A 23,437-nucleotide genomic window follows, 5' to 3' on the forward strand; every position below is an offset into this window, starting at 1 on the left:
CTTTGGTTTTTACTCTTCCATTGTTATCAGAAATTGTATTTATTTGGTCAAAGGGTTAGAGTGAGCTCCTGTAAGTGTAAGAAAGCTTTGAGTGAAATAAGAGAAAGGGAAAAAAGAAAGGAACTTCGAGTGAAGTTTGGGAGGAACAACACTTAGTGCGAACTGTTGTTAGGAACTTGTGTTTAGGAACTCAGGGTGTGGCTCGAGAGAATTAAAAGGTTTGTAACAGAGTTGTTGGCCTATTATTATGAAAAGTTTGAGTTCAAATCCCTTGTGGTCGAGGTTTTTTCTTCCTATTAGCACTAGTAGAAAAAAGTCCATCTGATGCGGTCAAAATCGAGCTTACTGATGTGGTTTTTGTCCGCATGAGATGGGCTCGCAGCAGTTCCCATTAATTTACTGATCCGGTCAAAAACCGGATTAGTAAATGATTTACTGATCCGGTCAAAAATCGGATTAGTAAACGATTTACTGATGCGAATCTTAGGGAAGACAACATCAATTAATGTGATTAACTGATGCAATTTTCCGATTTTCCTTAAGAACCGTATCAACTTGTTGAAATATAATGTCAAAAGAAAGTTGCAGACCTGTAGGCTGCAGGTCTGCACTACTTTGCTGCCTTCAACCAAAAATATTACAAACCGCATTTATCTTATAGAAATAGCTAAACAATCTAATACCAATCCATCCACCATTTAACTTAAACTTCATGTTTAGTTCTACTGCAAATTAGCTAAACAACCTTAATACTAGTATCAAAATGAGATTTACATGTTATCTTTCTCACAACCATCCTCCATTCAACATAAACATAATGCTCGATCACAACCAACATATAAAAAAATTTCAAGCAAAAATTTGACATAAGTAATTATGGGAAATGGGAATAAAAATAAAATAACTTCAAAGAAACCCATAATACAAAATGCCAAAAGAAACACCCCCCACAAATTTTTTTTTTAAAAAAATTAAAAACCCACATCTTCAATTGAATCCTAACACCCAAAAGGAGCACGAATTTCATCTGAAATTGCCATAACAAAAATTCACCAAGCAAACCCAGCAAAGATCCCAATAACAAGTAACCAAAAACACCATAATACAAAGAAATAAATCGGTAAAAAGAGAGAGAAACAACAAAAAAAAACCTCTGCCACCATTACAAAAAAAATATTAGATACAAATTGTATACAACTAGAAACAAAATACATTCAAATTAATAGATCTGAAATTACAAACTAAAATATACAAAATCTGCAATTAAATATAAAATGAAAACAAACTAAAATACAAAAAATTAATAAAACGAACAAATCTATTAAAAAAAAGAGGACTTTAAAACCCTAAATTAATTCCTAAAAAATAAAACGAACATATTAATCACGAGAGAAAAAACTCCATTTCGGATTAAAAACAAAAATTAAAAGAGGACTTCAAATCTAAAAAAAATTTAAAAAAACCGAAAAAACTATTCGAGATTTGAAATTACAACTAAATTAAAAAACGAAAAACTCATATATGGAATAAAGAGTGACGAATATTGAGAGAGGAGACGAGATCGCTTCGTTCTTCATTTTCACTATTCGTCTCGTTTCTTCGTTTTCGTTCTTCACTTCTTCGTTTTGTTTCATTTCGTTTCTTTGTTTCCGTTCTTCGTTCCAGAGGGATGAGTAGAGAAGAGAGGGAGAGGTGGACTCAGGTGGTAGCGTTTGTGAGAGGAGATAGGAGATATGAGTTTAGAGTTTAGGTTCGCGTGTGTGAGGGAGGAGTACGTGGAGAGGAGAGAGAGATGGGAAAGGAAGAGCGATTAATTTAGGGTTTAGTTGAGTGTTGAGTGAGGAGAGAGGAGAGGGTGCCAAGTGAGGAGAGAGGGGAGAGGACTGAGCCACGGACTGGAGCATTTACAAGGGAAGAAAATGGGTTAGTGTGCTGGGGTTATAAGGGAAAGGAGAGGAGTGGGCAACGAGGACTGGGCTGAGGTTTTGTTTTTCTTTAGAAAAAATAAAAAATGTGATGCGGTCCTAAGAACCGCATCAAACTTAAAAAAAACTGCATCAGTTTTTTAATTTGATACGGTCCACAAGAGGACCGCATCAGAATTTCCTCCCATCTTTCCATCCCATTTTTTTAATTGATTTTCTGATGCGATTTTGGTTTTGTAAAAACTGCATCTATTACCAAGTGATAAATGAGGTTTTTTCCACTAGTGTGGGCCTATGAAGTCTTTCCTCGTTAAATTCTCTTGTGTTCCCATTGTGTGTTCCCTAGCTAACTTTTAATTCGGCAAAAAATTATGCTTATTCTCTCACTATAATCCCCCCCCCCCTTATAGTGCTCATATTATACAACAATAAGTAATTGAAATTTTAATGATGAAAACAACTGGTAAATATTTTTAAAGGAAATTTAAAGTATTTTAAAGTTGCTGAAATTTATTTGGAGTATTGATATAAATTATATTGGTTGTTTTAGGCGGAGATTTCTCTGTAGTCGAATTCTAAAGTTGTTAAAAGTGGCCTCCTTTCCAAAAATATTTTTCAAATATAAAACTTGGAGAATCATTAAAGCATTATCGCCTGTGTGATAACGTATCGGCTTATTCAGAATTTTTGCAGTGGAAAACATATAACTAAACTTAGAATTGAAATATAACAAATAACAAAGTAGCTTTAAAACTAAACAACATTGTTAACCTTAACTTCAAACCAAACTTAAATATAAATGTATCTACCAAAATAATAAATATGTCAATATGCTACACAAGCTCTCCATTTTCGAAACCCCATGATGCATCATCTGCACACATGTAGATATCAATGCATTAGAGAAACTGCTCACCAAGAATGGATCATCACAGGAACTGATATGATTCCGCGACGGGAATCTACTTAGCTTCGAATAACCTTCACTCAGTTAATCTCCACTAAGGATTCTAATTCATTTTTATGGCTTCACTCACCTTAAACTTGAATTAGGAAAGGATTTGAGATTGGTTTATTAGCTTCACTCACTAACTCACGCAAATCTCGCTTAGTTTTAGGTTTCACTCGCCTAAATCTAAGGTTCTTGTATTTAGATTCACTCTCTAAAACAATGAAATCTTGGAATTAAGTACGTCCAAAATTAATCATAAACTTACGTTTAATCTTTAAGCAAAAACAACTCTCTATTATTATGATGGCCGAAACTTATATTTATAGTACAAGTTTCCTAAACCTATTAAAACTAGTAAAGCTTAAAAGATAATAACACCTAACAAACTTATCTATCTTTATCTTAAGGATAAAGATAAATAACAAACTAATTACTTTTCTATAACACACGCCTATTATAAGATAATTACTAAGACTCAATGATAAGGAATTAGACTCCTACGTATAATAGGATTCCTTTATCACTCACACTTATAAAGCAATTAATATACGTAGAATCCTAACAGAACTAGGACTCCCAGACAGTCTCACTCAGTGGTTGGCACTGTCTGGCCAACAGCAACCTACCTTTTCGAACATGATGCTCCTCATACGCATCAGGAACAATAAGGCAAAGTCATGATCACACGTACAAACAAAGCACGTAGTCAGCAAAGCTAAGTACTACATAATAATAAATAAGCATTCCGAATATGATGCTAATAAATATTAAGTAGGGATAAATAACAACATAACAATCTGCAGATAACTTTTACTAAACTAAACTTTAACAACCTTTTTATTACTTTAATGGAATTGTCATTGGAACGAGTTGTCTAACTAAAAACTAGCCTCACCTAGGAAGAAGAAATACGGGGGCGACACCGTATTCCATAATGGCCTACGATATCGAGTAACCTTTTAAATAAAATTAGGAACGATAATCAATCCGATTCCCAGAAAAAGCCATCACACGCTCACCATGTACCCCAACTCCTGATTGTCCAACTTCAGATGTGTACCAGTCTAAAGTTTATCACTGTCCAAGTTTCACTTTACATGATTTACCAATTATTACTTGTTATGACACACAAGCAACACAAATGAAATGTATTCAAACATGCACAACTTTATTTCTTTTATTTTAGAATTAAATAAGTGAACATACAACTTACAATCCAAGATTAATTCCTTCTATCTTTATTCCAATCCTTCTTATTTGTTGAACCTAGCCAACAATCAACTTACCTTTCAAAGGCGTAAATTATCAACTTACCAAATAAGGCCCACGGTCCTTATAGAGTAGTGAAAATAATAATATAAGGGAACACATGATTTAATCATGATCCAACTAATAAATATATTAATTTCCCCATGTGAATTAATAAATAAAGTTTCTAACCAACATGCTTGCATCAATGTTCCATACAAACATGATATTAATCTCATAATTAAATCTCATACTCAACATGTTTGTACACAGGCATAAAACATGTAAAATCCAATATAATAGCAATCATATATGACCTCAGAAAGTTCCTATACATGATACTACATAACTTTCCTTCCTAAAATCATGATACTACATCAAACAACACATAGGTAGGTACGTACCTTGTGTAGACAAATCGATAAGCCGCTTTTAACAACTTTAGAAGTCGCCTACAAAGAAATCTCCGCCTAAAACAACCAATAAAATTTATAATCAATATTCCAAATAAATTCCAGCAACTTTAAAATACTTTAAATTCCCTTTAAAAATATTTAAATGTTGTTTTTTATCATTAAAACTTCAATATTCCCTAGCATAGTACTACTATACTAGTCATTAAAATCCATAAAACTCCATTAATAACAACCTTTCTAAAATTCCAGCAACTTATAATTTATTAAAACTCCCTTAAAACATACTTAAACATTCTTAAATTCATAAGTGTAATCAATTTCACAGTTTATAAGATGCTACTATGATTTTCCAATCTTTAACACCCTAAAAATCCATGCTTTGATAATTAAAAATACAATTTAAACATAATAATCAAATCCGAATTTTTATTCTTTCAATACATAATGTATATAATCATATATTCATCATTAAAACAGTAAATTAAAGCTTCTAATCATAATTAGTACTAAAACAAATCATAAAAACATAATCTTTAATCAAAACTTGAGGCAGAAGAAAAGTAATCAAACCAACACAAGAAGAAGTACAAGGGGAAGGAGCGGCGGCAACAGCAGTCGTCTGTCGGTGGTTGTGGTGTTGTGAAATTGTGGAGTTTCTTGTTGAAGAAGAAAGTATTTCTTGAAAGAGAAGAAAGGAAGAAGGAGAGGAAAAACGTGGAAGAGGGAGAAAGAATAGGTGGTCATTTTTTGAGGAGGGAGGAGAGAGAATTTTTAGTGGGTAAAATATTTGGGTTTAGTGTATTTATAACTAAGTTTTCCTTTTGGGCTTAGGAAAGGATTATTGGATTTTAAGTAGAGTTGAAGGATGAATAAGATTGATGACTAAACTCCTAACATCACTAGAAGTTCATTTTCCTAGTCCAATTAGTATTTGGATTCCTCAAGCCCATTTAAACTCCTTTTTCAAATCCAAATAGCATTTCAAATATTTTTCAGAGCATGCCTTAACAAAATATTTTAACTTCCTTAAATCCTTAAAATAATTCCTTTAACTTTCAAAATAGTCAACCTTTTAAATAAATAAATTACTTTAAACTAAATTACATTTAAATATAAATATATACGTATATATGTATACTAAAATATATTTATAAAATCCATAAATTTACGGGGAATTACAACTATATCATTCAAACTCAATATATCATGCAGAAACTCATTATATCATTCAGACGCTCACTGTATCATGCAGAAACTACATCTTTATTATATGCTAAAGCACGTGTCACGATATACTACACAACCTACATCTTTCTGCATGTTAAAACATTAAAATTAGGGAAATTCTCACTAGTACCATCCAACTATCGACTTTTCTCAATGGTAGACATTTTTTTATTATCTTCCCAATAATACCACTATATTTATGACTTTTTATTTAAAGTGTTTTATTGTTAACAGAAATTAGGCTAAACTTTAAATGTAACTAATAAATATTAAACAAAAAGAACATTTACCCTAATCTAATACTTGACTGCCATACGCACTACCCAACATCAAAAATTCATCCTCATCAAAATTGGACATTCCTCTGTTAATTGGAATGTGATGAATCGTTGGGATGTTAAATTATAGGAGGAAAAGTTAAGATAATGGGTAGGATTGTATTTCTACTTTATAGCCATTAATAATTTTAACTTATTTTTAATATAAAATCAATTTCATTAAGAAGTCATAAACATAATGGTACCATTGGGAAGGTAAAAGAATAATGCCTACCATTGAGAAAAGTCGATAGTTGGATGGTACCACTGAGAATTTCCCTTAAAATTAAATCTTTCACTTTATTGCATATAATATCACTATACGTTTTAAGAATCCATTATATTGTATAGAAATTCACTATATTTCTATAAATTTACTATAAGAAGTTAATATCAATTACCAACCGATTTACACTAAGTTAGTGTACACCTCGTCCATTTAACTTTTTTATATTAAAAGATGGAGAAAGTAAATACTGAACTAATTCATCCATGTTTCTAGGACTTCAAACTTATTACGCAATATGTTTTTATAAACTAACTCGGAAAAAGTTTTAACATTGATGAGATATTTTTAAGTTAAAAAGCACCATTACAAGTATGGGTTTTTTTTTTACAATACTTCTCCCATTTCTAAATGCATTTCAACATTTTCTCCTTGCCACTATCCAAGGCACCACCTTATTTCTTTTTGATTATATGTAATACTCCATATTTTTCGAAGTTATTCTTTATAAATAAGAAAACATAAAGAGTATAATAGGAAAGTATTTTAATATTACTTACAAAAATAATACAATTTGGGTAAACCTACAATTATAACTTAATTATGCAACCTACTTAGTATACCTAACTATATTATGGTTTGGTTTTATTTTATTTTCGAAATAATAAATACAATAAGAAATAGGAAGTTAATCTGGGAACAAATCCTACTAAAGGTAGGTTTACCATCTTATAAATAGAACAGAAGAAGAAAGAAAAAAATTAATAAAAAATTCAGCAAAACCCTAACACTAATTAGTCAGCCGTTTTTTGGTTTTACTCCATCAAATTTTCTCTCTCCTCTCTCCTTCTCCCTCGTTAGTATTCCCCTCCCCTGAATCTCGTCGGCCTTCGACGAGTTAGTAGTGCGCGTGTGGCGTGTGAGGAGTGGGTGTCGCACGAGGTGTGTGTGCGCGCTCGAGCGAGGTTGCGTGTGTGTTGCTGCTGGGTGCGAATCGAGGAGTGGGTTCAAGTGCTAGGCGAGGGTTGCGAGCGTCGAGTGTGCGAGGTGGTGTGTGTGCAAGCGTCGAGTGTGCGCGTGTGTTATGGTCGCGCGAGGTAGGCGGTGTGGTGCTCTAATGGGGTGTGCGAAGCGAGGGTGTGAGAGAGTCGAGGCGAGGCTACGAGTCGTGTTTGCAACCGTGTGTGCGTGGCGTGCGAAGTGTCGCATGTGAGGCTCGATCAGTTGTGTGTCGCTGCTGGAATTCCATCGCCGGTGATTGACGCCGGCGAGAATGTTCGATATAAAAAAATAATAATATAATTTTCTCTTTTCTACTTTAAATTATACTACCTCCGTTCTTTTTTAGTTGCAACGTTTGACAAATTGCACTATTCATGCTCTCTTACTTGACCACATTTATTGATTTATATGTTAAACAAAATATAGTCATGTGGGGTCTTGTTTGATTCGTTTCGATGTAAGCTTTCATAATATCAAATTTTTATAATTTTTACTTACATACAATTAGAGATAAAACGATTTGAAATTGTACATTGGTAATCTGATTTTGTAATTTCAAGTTGTAATTTGGTTAAGTTGTAGTATTGAATAAGTTGTAATTTGAGTAAGTTTGTAAATACTAGCAACTTATAAATTAAGTAAAGGAAATAAGAGTTATAGTTATAATTGGTAGTTCTTATGGTAATTTTATAATTGAAACCCGATTTTATAAGACTTGGACATAGTGGGTTAAGTTTTGTTTATTATGAATAAGTATATTATAAGCTAACTGTTTGGGCCCATCAAATCCCCTCAAGAGCCTGGCGCCACGTGGCACCGCCACCTAAGCTTCGTGGGTCCCACCAGCTACAGCATGGCTAAAAAAACATTGGGGGGATCCATGGGTCCCACAGAAGTCATTCTTGAAAAGGTATCTTCAATCCCTAGGTGAGCTGTCCCATCCAGCACACCATTTCCTAGGGGTTCTCACCACTATAAATACCTCTTATCACATCAATGCAAAGGTATTGAATTCTCACCTAACTAACTTGAGTTTCTCACTCTAGACTCTCTCTCTACCTCAATCATCAACTGACTTGAGCGTCGGAGGGGGATCCGGAACAACCCCCGGGGTAGTTTTTGCGTGTTTTGCAGGATTTCCGGTGAACTGATAACCAGCTCTGCTCGACAAGGACTTGCTCAGCACGACATTGACCTTAATTTCATGACAGAAACAGTTTGGCGCTGTCTGTGGGGAAAGTACAGAAAGTTACTTCGCCACCACTCAGAAAAGTTCATTCGCTACTCCGCAGGACTTGACCCCAGTGCTATCAGCTATGGCACCATCCAAGAACGCCCGTAACAAACATCTCTCAACCCCAACGTCCGAGAGGGAACCCTCACCCCAACAGAGGAGATCAGCACGAACCGATCCCCTCAGTTCATACGCTAGACCCTAACCTGGAACTCTCTCACGAGCAGCAGCCATCCCCCTCTCGGGAAATAATACAGCATGTTGACCCCCAACCCTTGCTCACAGCTGATATGGCACTCATAGCAGCTCAGCTGCAGCAAACCCTACAACAAAGCCTCATGCAAATGCTGACTACCCTCCAACAGGACAAGGTCAGAATCAACTCAACCTCCAGCAACGCTATGACAATGTCCAAAGACAATCTCATAGGGAAGAACGCAATCCTCGCTCTAACCATGGCCAGCCTACCAGCAAAGGTCAGCAGCTCAAGAACCTGGTCAGTCTCAAAGGGCACCTTCCCGGCAAGATGAGCACCCTCCACCTGGGGAGAGGTCGGCTCATCGGGAAACTGCCCTCCGAAGAGAAGAGACTCACGTCTCCAGGTCACCGAGGGGAAATCCTGGGCGCAAGCCGGAGGATGCTAGGAACATTCTTAATGAGAAGCGCCGTAGTCAGGGGTATGACGCCCGTCAGTTCTTAGATCGCAAGGCAGCTCAGCGAGAAGGACAAGGCGACTCGGCGCAGTCCAAGCCTCTAAGACTGGGCAACGAAAGCTTGAAGTTCATGACCCCGTTCAGTCGAGAGATCATTGACACCCCTACCCAAGGGAAAGTTAAAACACCGCTGATCGAGCAATTTGCGGGCCTAACCGACCCGGAAGATCATATGGCCACATATAAGGCTCAGATGAGTGTGCAGACCAGCTGCGAGGCCACATGGTGTCGGTTCTTCCCCACCACCCTGAAGGGGCTCGCGCTGAATTGGTTCCAAGAGCTGCCGGCCGGAATCATCACTGATTTCGCGGTACTTGAGGACATGTTTACCCATCAATTCGTGGCCGGAAAGAGGCAAAAGAAGACAAGCTTGCACCTTATGAGAGTCAAACAAGAGAAGAACGAAAGTCTAGCCGACTACATAAAAAGGTTCAATGAAGAATCTCTAAAAGTGTCCGACCTGCAGGATGCAGTTGCGTTCGCTGCTCTCATGTCCGGGTTGCAGCCTGGCCGGCTCAGATGGACATTGGCAGAGAGCGAAGTTAAAACTTTTTCCGAGGCCATGGCAAAGGCCCAGAGATTTATCCAAGCGGCGGACGTATGTCGTCACTCGGAAGAAGGAAGTAAGAAGAGAAAGGAAGAGGGCAGCAACAGAGATCAGCCCAAACAGCAGAAAACGGGCGGTAGGTCGGACAGATTTACAACATGGAAACGACCCTCGTTTCAACAAAGAACGGAGAGAAATCTACTGGAATCAAGCATAAGTCCATGCTGCCTCATCCCCCACCCATCAGGACCTCAGCCTATCGGCGGGACAAAAGCCAGTGGTGTGAATACCACCGAGAATGTGGTCATACCATAAAAGATTGCAGAGAGCTGAAGAAAGGACTGGATAACCTGGCTAACTAGGGGAAGCTGAACCGCTACCTCAAGCACACTAGCAAGAGAAGGGAAGCAAAGGTCGGTCAGTCCAATAGTGGGGATACAAAGGGCTTCATTGGGGTCATCGCTGGTGGCTTCGCCTCAGGAGGCCTAACCAGCCGGGCTAGGAAAGCCCACCTCCAAAACCTTAAGCATCAAGTGTTGGAAGTTAAGCCGAGCCGGTCGGACTGTCCCGTAATGGCGTTCGGGGAATCCAATCTGTCGGTCTGTGTACCTCATGATGATCCCCTGGTCATCGAACTCAAGGTAGCCAATTAGTAAAGCGCGTGTTGGTTGATAGTGGGTCATCAGCCGACATCATCACCTTGGAATGCCTGAAGAAGCTGAAATACAGTGAGAAGGATGTCACACCCCTCGACCAGCCACTCATAGGCTTCGGGGGTAACTCCGTGCAGCCTGTCGGATCGATAAAGCTCCCCACTCGGATGGGTGAGAAAGGCAAGGGAGAAGCCTACCGATGACTTCCTAGTGGTCGACATCCCCTACCATACAACATAATAATGGGACGACCCACTCTGAACAAAACAAAAGCTCTATCTCACTACCAACTCCTCATGCAGTTCGAAACAGATGAGGGGAAGGTCGGAAAAATACAGGGAGATCAGCAGGCTGGCGAGAATGCTATGTTAACAGCTTGAAGAGCAGAACTGAAATCGACTCCAAGAGGACTCGAAGAAGAGGAAAAGAGAAGAAGTTCACCAAAAAACTGGGGGTATACATCACAGAAACCCCAAGCAGTACGAACGACCTCAGCCAGCTGAGGAAGACGAAGAAGTAGTGATCGGGGTGGAACCCGGTCGGACAGTGAGGGTGGGCAAGGCCCTAAACCCAGAAACAAGAGCACAGTAGTGGAGTGCTCCGGGAATACCAAGACGTGTTCGCCTATGAGCCTCAGAATGCCCGGTCGACCCAAAATTATGTGCCATGAACTCAACATCAAGGAGGGAACAAGCCGGTCAAACAAAAGCTAAGGCATCAAGGTCCGGAAAGATGCAAAGCTGCTGCGGTCGAGATCAAGAAGCTGCTCGAAGCAGGGTTCATAGAAGAATGCCAGTACTCGGAATGGTTAGCTAACGTAGTACTGGTAAAGAAGCCGAGTGGGGCTTGGCGCATGTGTGTGGACTTCACAGACCTGAACAAGGCCTGTCCGAAAGATAACCATCCTCTGCCCAAAATTGATAGGCTAGTCGATTCTACGGCTGGTCACGCCCTCTTAAGCTTCATGGACGCCAATGCAGGCTATCATCAAATTCCGATGGCGGAGCATGATCGGGTACATACCGCCTTCACTACCCCCCAAGGGGCTTATTGCTACAAAATTATGTCGTTCGGCCTGAAAAATGCTGGAGCCACCTACCAGCGGACAGTTAACAAAATTTTTAGTGATCAGTTGGGTCGGAACATAGAGGTATACGTTAACGATATGATAATCAAAAGCAAGGCCCATTCTGATCACCCAGCCGACCTAAGGGAGACGCTGAGTACACTGAGGAAGTATCGTATGATGCTCAACCCTAAGAAGTGCGTCTTTGGGGTAAAAGGAGGTAAGTGCCTCGGATTTCTAGTTGATGAAAGGGGTATTGAAGCCAACCCCGACAAAATAAAAGTAGTGCTCGAGATGAAATCCCCTCGAAATGTCAGAGAAGTGCAGCGCCAAACAGGATGCCTAGCTGCTCTCGGACGATTCCTATCACGGTCGGCTGATAAGAGCCTGTTCTTTTTCAAGGCCCTCAAGAGAAAAGAATTCACCTGGGATGAGGAGGCTGAGCAAGCCTTCACCTCCCTCAAACTTCACCTTTCAACGCTTCCAAAGCTTATGTCCCCCTTACCGGGGGAAACATTGTTCATATACCTGGCAGTATCAGAATACGCCCTAAGTGCCGTGCTGGTGGCTGAAAGGGAAGGGACACAGCACCCAGTCAACTTCATTAGCCATGCCTTCCGAGGGGCAGAAGTAAAGTACGGCGAGGTGGAGAAAATGGTCTTCGCCCTGGTCATGGCTAATAGAAAGCTGAAACCCTACTTCTAGGCCCACCAGATCAAAGTACTCACCGGACAACCCCTTCGTAAAGTAATTGAAAGCAGGAACCACTCCAGTCGAATGACAGACTGGGCCGACCAATTGGCTGACTTCAGTTTAGAATATGAACCCACGAGAGCCATAAAAGCTCAAGCTTTAGCCGATTTCATAACATAATGCACAACCCGGCCCCCGGTCGGCCAAAGAGAAGAGTGGGAATTGTTTGTAGATGGTTCTTCCACCAAGTCGGGGTGTGGAGCGGGGCTAGTGCTCAAACCCCCGGTCGGGGAGAAGATGGAGTATGCAATCAAGTTCGAATTCCTGGGGTCAAACAACGAAGCAGAATATGAGGCTCTCATCCTATGACTTCAACTTTGCATTTTGGCGGAAGCTACAGCTGTTGAGGCCTGATCAGATTCCCAACTTATAGTGGGTCAGGTCTCAGGAGAGTACGAGGCCAAGGAAGACAACATGAGAATATACCTGGCCAAAGCCCAAGAGTTCATCAAAAAGCTCTCCCATTTCCACATCAGCCACATACCCAGGTCGGAAAACCAACAAGCCGATGCCCTCGTTCGCATGGCCAGCTCGGCAGAGGGGTCGGCTCCTCGGACTATCATGTGGGAGGTACTTCGCCAGCCCAGCATAAACGCCAAGGAACAGTTGATCCTAGATCAGACATCTACTTGGATGGACGAAGTGGTCGGATATTTGAGGGATGGAATCCTCCCAGCAGAGATCAAGGAAGCCGAAAGGATCAAGCACCGAGCAGGTTGGTTCCTATGGCATGATGAGCAGCTCTACAAGAAATCATACACGCACCCACTTCTAAAATGTGTAACCCCCGAAGAAAGAAACTACATCCTAAGGGAAATACACTAAGGGGTGTGTGGCAGCCACCAAGGGGGGAGAACTATAGCTGGGAAAGCTCTAAGGGCAGGATACTACTGGCCTACTCTGAAGGCAGATGCACAAGAACTGGTGAAGAGGTGCCCATCCTGCCAAATCCATTCGGATATTCCCAGAGCCCAAGCCACCCCCCTCACCTCCATCCAAGCAGTTCTACCATTCGACAAATGGGGCATGGACCTACTCGGCCCTTTCCCCCCAGCATTAGGTCAGCGCAAGTTCCTAATAGTGGCAATAGACTATTTCACCAAGTGGACAGAGGCCGAGCCACTCGCTTCCATCACTGACAAGCAAGTGCAAGCCTTTATCTGGAGAAACATAATCACACTGTTTGGGGTACCCCGAGCCTTGGTCTCAGACAATGGTCGGCAATTCAACAGCGGACCAACTTGGGAGTATTGTGCTCGTTTTGGCATACAGACCAGGTTCTCAGCAGTGTCCCGACCGCAAACCAACGGTCAAGCTGAAGCTGCTAACAAGATAGTGCTCAAGGGAATCAAAAAGTCCCTTGACGCAGCAAAAGGGGCTTGGGTAGACGACCTACCCGGAGTTCTCTGGTCTGCTCGGACAACTACTAAGGAAGCAACTGGGCACTCCCCGTTCAGTTTGGTATATGGTAGTGAAGCGGTCCTGCCAGTAGAGGTCGGCATCCCATCACCTCGAATCACCTTCTATGACTTCGAGCAAAACGAAGAAGAGAAGCCCGTCAACCTCGACCTACTACCAGAAACAAGGGGCAATGCCTTGTTAAGGTCGATCCGCTACAAGCAAAGAGTGACTCGGCAATTCAATCGTCGAGTAAAAACGAGGCCAATCCAGCTCAGAGATTGGGTGGTCAGGAAGGTCGAAGCAACAGGGCTCTCACACCTCAAAGGCAAGTTGGGGGCTAACTGGGATGGTCCTTACAAAGTCACCAAAGTAATCAAGCCTGACACTTTCCAACTTGAGAACCCTGAAGGCATTCCACTTGCTCGGCCATGGAACTTGGACAACCTCAAGAAGTACTATGTCTAATATTTGTCAATTTCAATTGGGGCATATATATGATGTAAACCAGCCAAGTATGGCATGTAATTACTCGGACCAGTTCAGGTCGTACATGTAAAGACTTAACCAGTCAGTTTCAAGTTATAAATAGACTTAACAAGTCAGTTTCAATTTTATCAGACTTAACCAGTCAGTTCCAATGTTGAATTTCATTTTTAACTAAGTCAATTCCGACCAACGCTATCATGGCATGACTTAACCAGTCCGGAAAACAACACTTGGAACAGAAACGAGAATAATTGCAATCGACAAACATAAAAGGTGCTCGGATAAAATGGAAGAAAATCAAATTTATTCATGTTAAAGAGTTACATCCTAAAGCCTGGTACTACCAAGGCCAGCTAAGCAAAATAAAAATACAAGCCTAAGCAACTGGGGGGTTGGCTTGCTCGTTAGTGCTCCCAGTCCGCTCATCAGACCTCGCAAACTCGGGCTGCTGATCCTCCCCAGCAACCTCCTCAGCGGCTTCGTCATCATCATCGTCAGTAAGGGCGATGTTAAGCTCGGAGAGAAGAGCCCGATCTTCTTCTTCCAGCAAAGCCTGGTAGCTTGCCATAGCCTCGGCCCAGGAGAAAGACGGATGGGACTTGGCCAGGGCCGCCTTCATTCGCTTGAGGCCATCGTCCACCCCCATCTTCTGGGCGGTCGAGCCAATCTCATTGAGGAACTCTTCACAAGCCTTGGACTCCTTCCAGGCTGCGAACCAGTCATCAACAGAGGAAGGGCGCGCCTCCAGCTCGGCAAAAGTGGCGTTTAGATCCGCAATTTTGTTCAGGGCCTCGGCATATTGATTATCGACAGCCAATTTGGCCAACTCCACATCTTCTTTAGCCTTGATCAGTTCGGCCTTGTCCTTCGCCCAGCCATCTCTCTCCTTCTGGAAGTCCTACTGGTCTCTCGCAATGCACCGGGTAGCATTGGCGAGGTTGGCTTCAACAATCCTTTGGCCTTCCTTGCTCGTAAAGCTTGTTGTAATGTGCCTTGCCCTTGGCCTGCAAGTCCGCCACCTCCTCGGATAGATGGACCCGATTCTTGGCCACATTCGCCAATCGGGTAGAAAACTGAAACAAAGACATGGTCAGGGAGCGGCATAAGAACTAAGGCAAAAATAACTGGTAAAATACATACCTCGACCCAGCACCTAAATAGGGCGTTGGTCTCCCGGTGACCGCTGGTAGCGTTGATGTACTCCTGGTCGGCAGGATGATACAAGCAATCGATCGCATTGGACCACCGAGTGTCGAGCTCGCGGATATTGAGCTCGGCAAAAGATTTTGCCAAGGCCAAGGCCAACTCCTCAGGATCGTCGTGCGGCCTTCGGCGAGGAGTGGAAGGAGTGTATTCAGGACTCGGCGCAGGGCGGAAGTCATCATAATGGAGGGAGATCCGCGTATCCTCCAGCTGCTCAGCTTTGCCCTCAGGCCGAGGACTGTTGATCTCAACAGACCTTGCCTTCTTCGCTTTTTCAGCTTGAGCCTTGGCCAGAGCCTTCTCAGTCTGGGCTACCTTCTTGGAGCCCGCTCCTTCCTCTTCTTCGAAGCCTTTGGCTTCGAGGGATCCTGCAAAAAGTCAAAGTCAGGTCGGAACAAAGAGACAAATGGTATTCGGGCAAGAGCAAAAAGCCTACCTTAGGGATGGCAGGAATGCCGAGCTTCTTCGCCTTTAGCTCAGCCTTGAGTTGAGCCGCCCTCATCGCAGCATAGTTCAGCTTCTCAGCCATATCAGGGTCGGATTCTAAAAGATAGGCTAAGGAGGAAGCTGCAAGGAAAATTAAGTTAAAAACCGCAAAAAGAAACATCAAACAAGTAAAATAACCCCCTCGGCCGATTACCCTTGGGGAATGTCCGGCTCAGCCCGACCGCCGACAGCAGATGCTCATTTTTGAAAAGACGGCAGCTCGGTAGCCAGTTGCTGGCCACATAAACTTCCCCCCCCTTGAACAATCTGGGCCTCGGTCAACATGTAAATAGCTGCAACCGCTTCTTCCTCGGACATTTCGGGCACCCTGAAGTTGAGCTCGTGATTTGGTTCAACATCCGGTCGGACTGTAGGGATATCCCAGTCCCCTCCAAAGAACACGAAGGCAAACTCCCTCCTGAACCCTTTCTGCAAAGAGGGAAGGTCAAGTACTGCCTTATACCCCTGTCGGGCTTGGAAGTACGACCAACCCGGACCATTATCCCTTGCCATCATCTCGACCAACTTAAACATATTGCGCCATAGGGTGATGGTAGGTCAGACACTTAGAATTGCACAGATTGTCTAAACTGCTATAATGCCTCCCCAGGAGTTCGGCGATATCTGGCTGATGGTCAGATTATAGGCGTTGAGAAGATCCTTCACAAAGGGGGTCAAAGGGAATCGGAGCCCCGTCTCCATAGACTTGTAATAAACAGCGATACAACCACGAGGAGGGGTCAGAACAGTGTGGAAAGCCTCCGGTCGGACCAGCATGTACGGATCCCTTATTTGAAACCTCGTCGCTTGCCCCCTCGGGTCCTCGAGAAAAGCCTTCATCAGCGAAGGCAAAGGAAACTTTGATCCTGGACCCCTTTTCGGGTCCAGATCTGGAAACTCCGGTTGACCTGAAGTAGATGTCTCTCCTTCGCCATCCGACATTGTTACCCTCACTACACCATCATAAATATATTTATCTAAGTAACTGGCTTTAGAAGGAAAGGTCAGGGACACTTCCCAGGGGAAGGGAACAGCGCCCTCGGCCTCTTCCTCTACTTACGATGAGGGGCACGGGAGCAGAAATGCGTCGGGAACGGCCGAGGGGTCGGAGCAACTTATTAAGGTTGACACCAGCGTTATTCCCATTCCTCTCACCTCCTCGGATAAATTGAAGGGAGGTGAGGTCGGGGGTGTCACCTACTCGGACGATTCTCCCATTATTGTATAGACAAGGGAGTCGGCCGTGGTTATTAAAAGAAAAGCGAAAAAGCTAAAGAAACAAGAGCGTACCTGGTCGGACGATTGGAACCGGAAGATCTGCTGAAAAGTTTAGAGAGAAGGGAGAGCTTTTAGAGAGCTTTTAGAGAGAGAAAGTAAAAATTTTGTGAAGGATGCACAAATGATTTCTCTCTCCTCTCCGTAAGTATATATAGACGTGCCTCGGGACGCGTCCCTTAATGGGCCAATTAGACGCTTCCAGATGGCACCGTTTCCGCCTCGAAAAGGCGGCCCATGGAAGATGAAACGTCGAAATTTTTGGGAAGCTCCGTCCAGCTCAACCACCCAGATGAAAAATGCCATGTGGCAAACTACTGATTTCCAGCTTAATGCCATCTACCCAGATGAAAAGTTTAGCTAAAGAAAGATGCCGGTCGGACAAGATGACGGTTCCCAAGTTTCCTTCACTTAGCCAAATCAACTAAGTGCTAGGGAACACCTGGTCGGCCTCTCCAGGGCTTGTTAGCCCCTGTCCGAGCTGCGCCCGTCAATCCATAACCCGGTCGGTCACATGGGGCTCTCTCACCCATTGTCCGATCAGGTCTCTGTAAGGTCCTTTCACTTAGCCAAACCAACTAAGTGCTAGGGAACACCTGGTCGGCCTCTTCAGGGCTTGTTAGCCCCTGTCCGAGCTGCGCCCGTCAATCCAGAACCCGGTCGGTCACATGGGGCTCCCTTACCCATCGTCCGACCAGGTCTCTGTAAGGTCCCTCCACTTAGCCAAATAAACTAAGTGCTAGGGAACACCTGGTCGGCCTCTTCAGGGCTTGTTCGCCCCTGTCCGAGCTGCGCCCGTCAATTCAGAACCCAGTCGGTCAGTCTAGGGGCTCTCTAGCCCCTCAGCCGAGCGGGTCTCTTCTTCAAGGACCTGGTCGGTCAGTCTAGGGGCTCTTTAGCTCCTCAGCCGAGCTGGTCTCCCCTTCAAGGACCTGGTCGGTCAGTCTAGGGGCTCTTTAGCCCCTCAGCCAAGCTGGTCTCCTCTTCGAGGACCTGGTCAGCCAGCATAGGAGCTCTTTAGCCTCTCAGCCGGGCTGGTCTCCTCTTCAAGGACCTGGTCGGCCAGTCTAGGGGCTCTTTAGCCTCTCAGCCGAGCTGGTCGGCCAATTCAGGGGCTCTTCAGCTCCTAACCGAGCCGGTCCCCTCCTCAAGGACCCCGGTCGGTCGATTCAGGGATCAGTTCATCATCCGAGCGGATTTCCACCATATATGGCCTCAAATTTGGGGCTAAGGATACTTGTCAATCCTCGTACCGACCTGGTACCCTCTCGGAGATTCCCGACCAGGTATCCAGGAGGCTTCCCTTCATGGTCTCCCGACCAGGTATCACCAAGGGGCCCTGATCGGTCTCCATATTGTGGGTTGGCCCAGTTGGCGTCATAAACCTGCTCGGCGATTGCCCGACCCGGTCTCCTACCAGTCTTCCTCTATGGAGGTCGGTCGCGAAGTTAAGGAGAATGAATTACGCCACGAACGGACTTCATCCGGTCAGACGGCTCTTCTGCCCATTCCCGGCGTGGGGCTAAATGTTTGAGCCCATCAAATCCCCTCAAGAGCCTGGCGCCACGTGGCACCGCCACCTAAGCTCCGTGGGTTCCACCAGCTACAGCATGGCTAACAAACATAGGGGGGATCCATGGGTCCCACAGAAATCATTCTTGAAAAGGTATCTTCAATCCCTAGGTGAGCTATCCCATCTCGCACACCATTTCCTAGGGGTTCTCACCACTATAAATACCTCTTGTCACATCAATGCAAAGGTATTGAATTCTCACCTAACTAACTTGAGTTTCTCACTCTAGACTCTCTTCTCACCTCAATCATCAACTGACTTGAGCGTCGGAGGGGCGATCCCGGAACAACCCCCGGGGTAGTTTTGCGTGTTTTGCAGGATTCCGGTGAACAGATAATCAGCTCTGCTCGGACCAAAGGACTTGCTTAGGACAGATCATTGACCTTAATTTCTAGACAGAAACACTAACTAAAATCAGATTTGCACATTGTTATTAGTTTCCAAAGATGTTAGTGTCAATAAAGTTTACAAAAACAAAAAAAAGTAAACAACAAGATTAGTTATTTTTATATTCCGAAACACTAAGTTTTATATAGTTAGCCACGTTGTTTTTATTTTAATAATATCAAGGATGTAGCACTAAAATATTTCATTATTTGATTAGGTCCCGATTTCATAAGCAGAGCGTTTCAATTGTTAGAGAAAATTCTTCGTTACAAGGTACGTACGCGTACTAGTTTAGTTGCATATGTTAGCATCATGTTGGGTTATGAATTCTTTCACTGGAACCTAGAATTCATGATAAGGAACCATTGTATGATTATGATTAATGAGTTTGTTTGCTAGCATGAAATGGGTTGGAAATCTGTATGTTCGTATTTCCTGATTGTATGACTTGTGGATTGGATTGCATTATTATTGTAATGCATAATTCTATCGTATCACATGCATGAAAAGTATTGGATTGGTATCCTTTGATTTATGGTGTAGCAAGGATGTTACAAGAATTAGAGAATTGAGCAATGTATCTAAGAAAGAACATTAAATGATTACATGTTTAATGTTGTGTGAATGGACAATACGAAGAAAATTTTTTGTTGTAGTTGAACTCCCTACAAGTAATGAACAATGGGGGAAGTGTGAGACTTGTTCTACACTTCTATGCAGGCCTACTGTGACGACAGTAGTGTCCTTATGAATTTCGATAACTCAAGTAGGTGGAAGGTTCCGTACGATCTTGGGGGTATCCATACTAAGGTGATGGATGTTGACGGAACGAAACCATATTTGCAATTCATCTAATAGAGCAATTATCTATTAAGGATTAAGTATCCCGTATGATTCTAGTAAGATGACGGTGCCCGTCGCTACCAACTAAATTATAAAAGTAACAAAAGTAATACCATCGTAGTATATGTCTAAGAATGATTCTTATTGTTTTGATTATGCTTAGTATATGATCTCAATGTTTTAATACGTACTCATCATAGCTGATTGTTTGTTATTTTTGTTTGTTTGTTTACCTATGATGAACTGTTGATGCTTCAATCGGGAGAAGACTATGTATGCTGGTGTTGCTGCATGAGAATGAGCATACGAGGGATATTTTATAGTTTCTAAACTTTTAAATGTTTTGGTTGAACATAACAGAATTATTATAATTTACTTAGTTTGTGGTTTGAATAAAAAGGGGTCAATGATGATTCCCGAGTTGTATTTAACATTTTATTTCCGCTGCAGTTTAGTTTTCATAATAATGATTTAAGTTAATGTTTCATTTCAATAAGCCTTGCATTTCACTGCGGCGGTAACATTCCCAAAGTCGATGCGACATAGTTTAGACGTGTATGTATTTTGGGGGTGTTACAAGACTTGTATCAGAGCCAGAAGTTCCTATTTTCAAAGATGTTTTAAAAGAATTTTTAAAATGGATAGTATGGGATAGGAGCATATATCTTACTTTTATGTGCATTAAATCACATGAATGATTTTATTTGTAATAATCTCTTTTCTTGCCTTGCATTTGTATGTGCTTTTCGATTGATTGAATTTATGAAAGGTTCTTGAAATCTTCGACTATGAATAGATTAGGAGGATGTACAAGGATAAGTACATGTATAGTGGTTAGGAGAGTTAAGTTAAATCTGAGTTGGTATAAAAGATATTTCAAAAACATGTTGAATTAAAACCTTATTTTTAATATTTTGGACAAAATCATTTAATTGTTGAAATTACTTGAACGTGCTTAAGGAGTTCTAAAGATTAAAATGATCGTTTTATCCCTTAGATATGTATATATAAAATATATGTTTTAAAACCTTTAATTCACAAGAACTTAGACTATTTCCTTTCTTTAATTTCGCAGATGGTTTACGACATAGGTCTTAAGGAATATGCGATGAAACACCGAATAGCGGAGGATTTGAACATCTGGGCCTATGAAATAAAAGCTGCTATGGACTATAGGATCATGCAGGGAGATACGAGGCTAATGACTGAACTGGAGAGGATACATTTCATGCTTCGCTATGTCCCTAACATAGAACCCTACTATTTCGTACACATAGGTATGGGGATTTGTGGTCCGAAGAGGGAAACCATATTAGGGAGAAACATACATACTAGAGCCAATACCTTCCTACCGTAGAGCACTTCATTACCGACCTCAAGTACTGCGAAAATGAGTGGAGAATCCGTGAGAAAAGAGGTTTAAACCCCTCTACCTCATCACCTTCAGTTCGAGGAACCTATCACGTGGGGGAAAGCTCGGGAGCTAGGACTGTAGATGGGAATTCTGAAAACCCAAAAGCTAAACCTGAGCCACAAACGCCACCTACAATTGTGAGAAGAGCAAGGTATCAAGCGTTTGAGAATGAGTTCTTACCCGAGGACTACCATGTAGCGTCAAACCTTAGAACTGTTACCTACATTTCCGATGATGAAGGGAATAATAGGACCTTTATCGCAATGATAGAAGAAAATCAGTTTGCACCTGTACTGGACATAGGAAATGAGGAAGAGGGAGATCCTAATGAAGATGAGCCTACTGAAGGGGATCCGATTGAGGAAGAGCCTGAAGAGGGGGAAGAGCCTGAAGAGGGGGAAGAGCAAATAGAAGAAGAAGATGAGCCTATGGTGTAATCCCCCGTAAATTTATGAATTTTATAAATATATTTTAGTATATATATATATATATATTATATATATATATATATGCATATATATATATATATATGCATATATATATATATAATATATATATATATATATATATATATATATATATATATATATATATATATATATATATATGCATATATATATATATACATATATATATATATATATATGTATGTTTATATATATATGTATATATAATGTATATATATATATATATATATATGTATAATAATATATATAATATATATATGCATATATATATATATATTATATTAATATATACATATATATATACATATAATATACATACATATATATACATACAATATATATACATACATAATATACATATATATATAATATATATATATATATATATACATATATATATATATTATATACATATAATATACATACATATATATATATATATATATATATATATATATATATGCATATATATACATACATATATATATATACATACATATTATATACATACATATATATATACATATATATATATATTACATATATATATATAAATATATATATATACATATATATATATATATACATATATATATATACATATATATATATATATATACATATACATATATACATATATATATACATATATATAATATATATACATATATATATATATATACATATATATATATTATACATATATATAATATATATATATATACACATATATATATATATATATACATATATAATTTAGTTTTAAATAATTTATTTATTTAAAAGGTTGACTATTTTAAAAGTTAAAGAAACTATTTTAAAGATTTAAGGAAGTTAAAATATTTTGTTGAGGCATGCTTTGAAAAATATTTGAAATACTAATCGGATTTGAAAAAGGATTTTTCAATGGGTTTGAGGAACCCAAATACTAGTTGGACAAGGAAAAGGAACTTCTAGTAATGTTTTGAGTTTATTCAGCAATCTTATTCTTTATTTTATCCTACTTAGGATCCAAGTGCCTTTTCCTAAGCCCAAAAGGAAAGTTTGCCTATAAATACCACTCAGCCAAAATATTTTACCCACATAAAATTCTCTCTTCTCCCTAACACACAAAAACCGACCAACTCTCCTTCTCCTCCTTCACGTGGTTTTTCTCTCTTCTTTCTTTCTTCTTCTTCAAGAAACACTTTCTTCCTCCACAAGAAACACCACCATCACTTCACGCAGACCACCACCGCCGACTGCTGCTGCCCGACGCTGCTGCCACCTTCCATGGTCGGCAGTTCTTTTGTCCTCTTCTTGTGTCGGTTTGATTTATTTTCTTCTTCCTCAAGTTTTGATTAAAGATTATGTTTTGTTTTGTTTTAATACTTATTATGATCAGAAACTTTAATTTACTGTTTTAATAATGAATCTATGATTATATAAATTATGTATTGGATGAATAAAAATTCAGATTTGATTATTATGTTCAAATTGGATTTTCAATTATCAAAGCATGGATTTTTAAGGTGTTAAAGATTGAAAAATCATAATAGCATGTCATAAACTATGAAATTGATTTAACTTATGAATTTAAGTATGTTTAAAGGGGGTTTTTAAGAATTTATAATTTTCTGGAAT

At 40.7% G+C, this 23,437-nt stretch overlaps 1 protein-coding gene across 1 annotated transcript; it reads left to right on the forward strand.

The window, feature by feature from the left end:
* The first annotated feature begins 8,837 nt into the window (after positions 1-8,837).
* On the forward strand, positions 8,838-10,122 carry LOC130589900 (uncharacterized). The gene is made up of 2 exons (XM_057391531.1): positions 8,838-8,918; positions 9,019-10,122. Exons 1-2 carry the CDS (start codon positions 8,838-8,840, stop codon positions 10,120-10,122), a joined length of 1,185 nt encoding a protein of 394 aa, XP_057247514.1.
* The last annotated feature ends 13,315 nt before the right edge of the window (positions 10,123-23,437 follow it).

The sequence above is a fragment of the Beta vulgaris genome, chromosome 8 (assembly GCF_026745355.1).
Source record: "Beta vulgaris subsp. vulgaris cultivar EL10 chromosome 8, EL10.2, whole genome shotgun sequence".
Classification (NCBI taxonomy): domain Eukaryota; kingdom Viridiplantae; phylum Streptophyta; class Magnoliopsida; order Caryophyllales; family Amaranthaceae; genus Beta; species Beta vulgaris.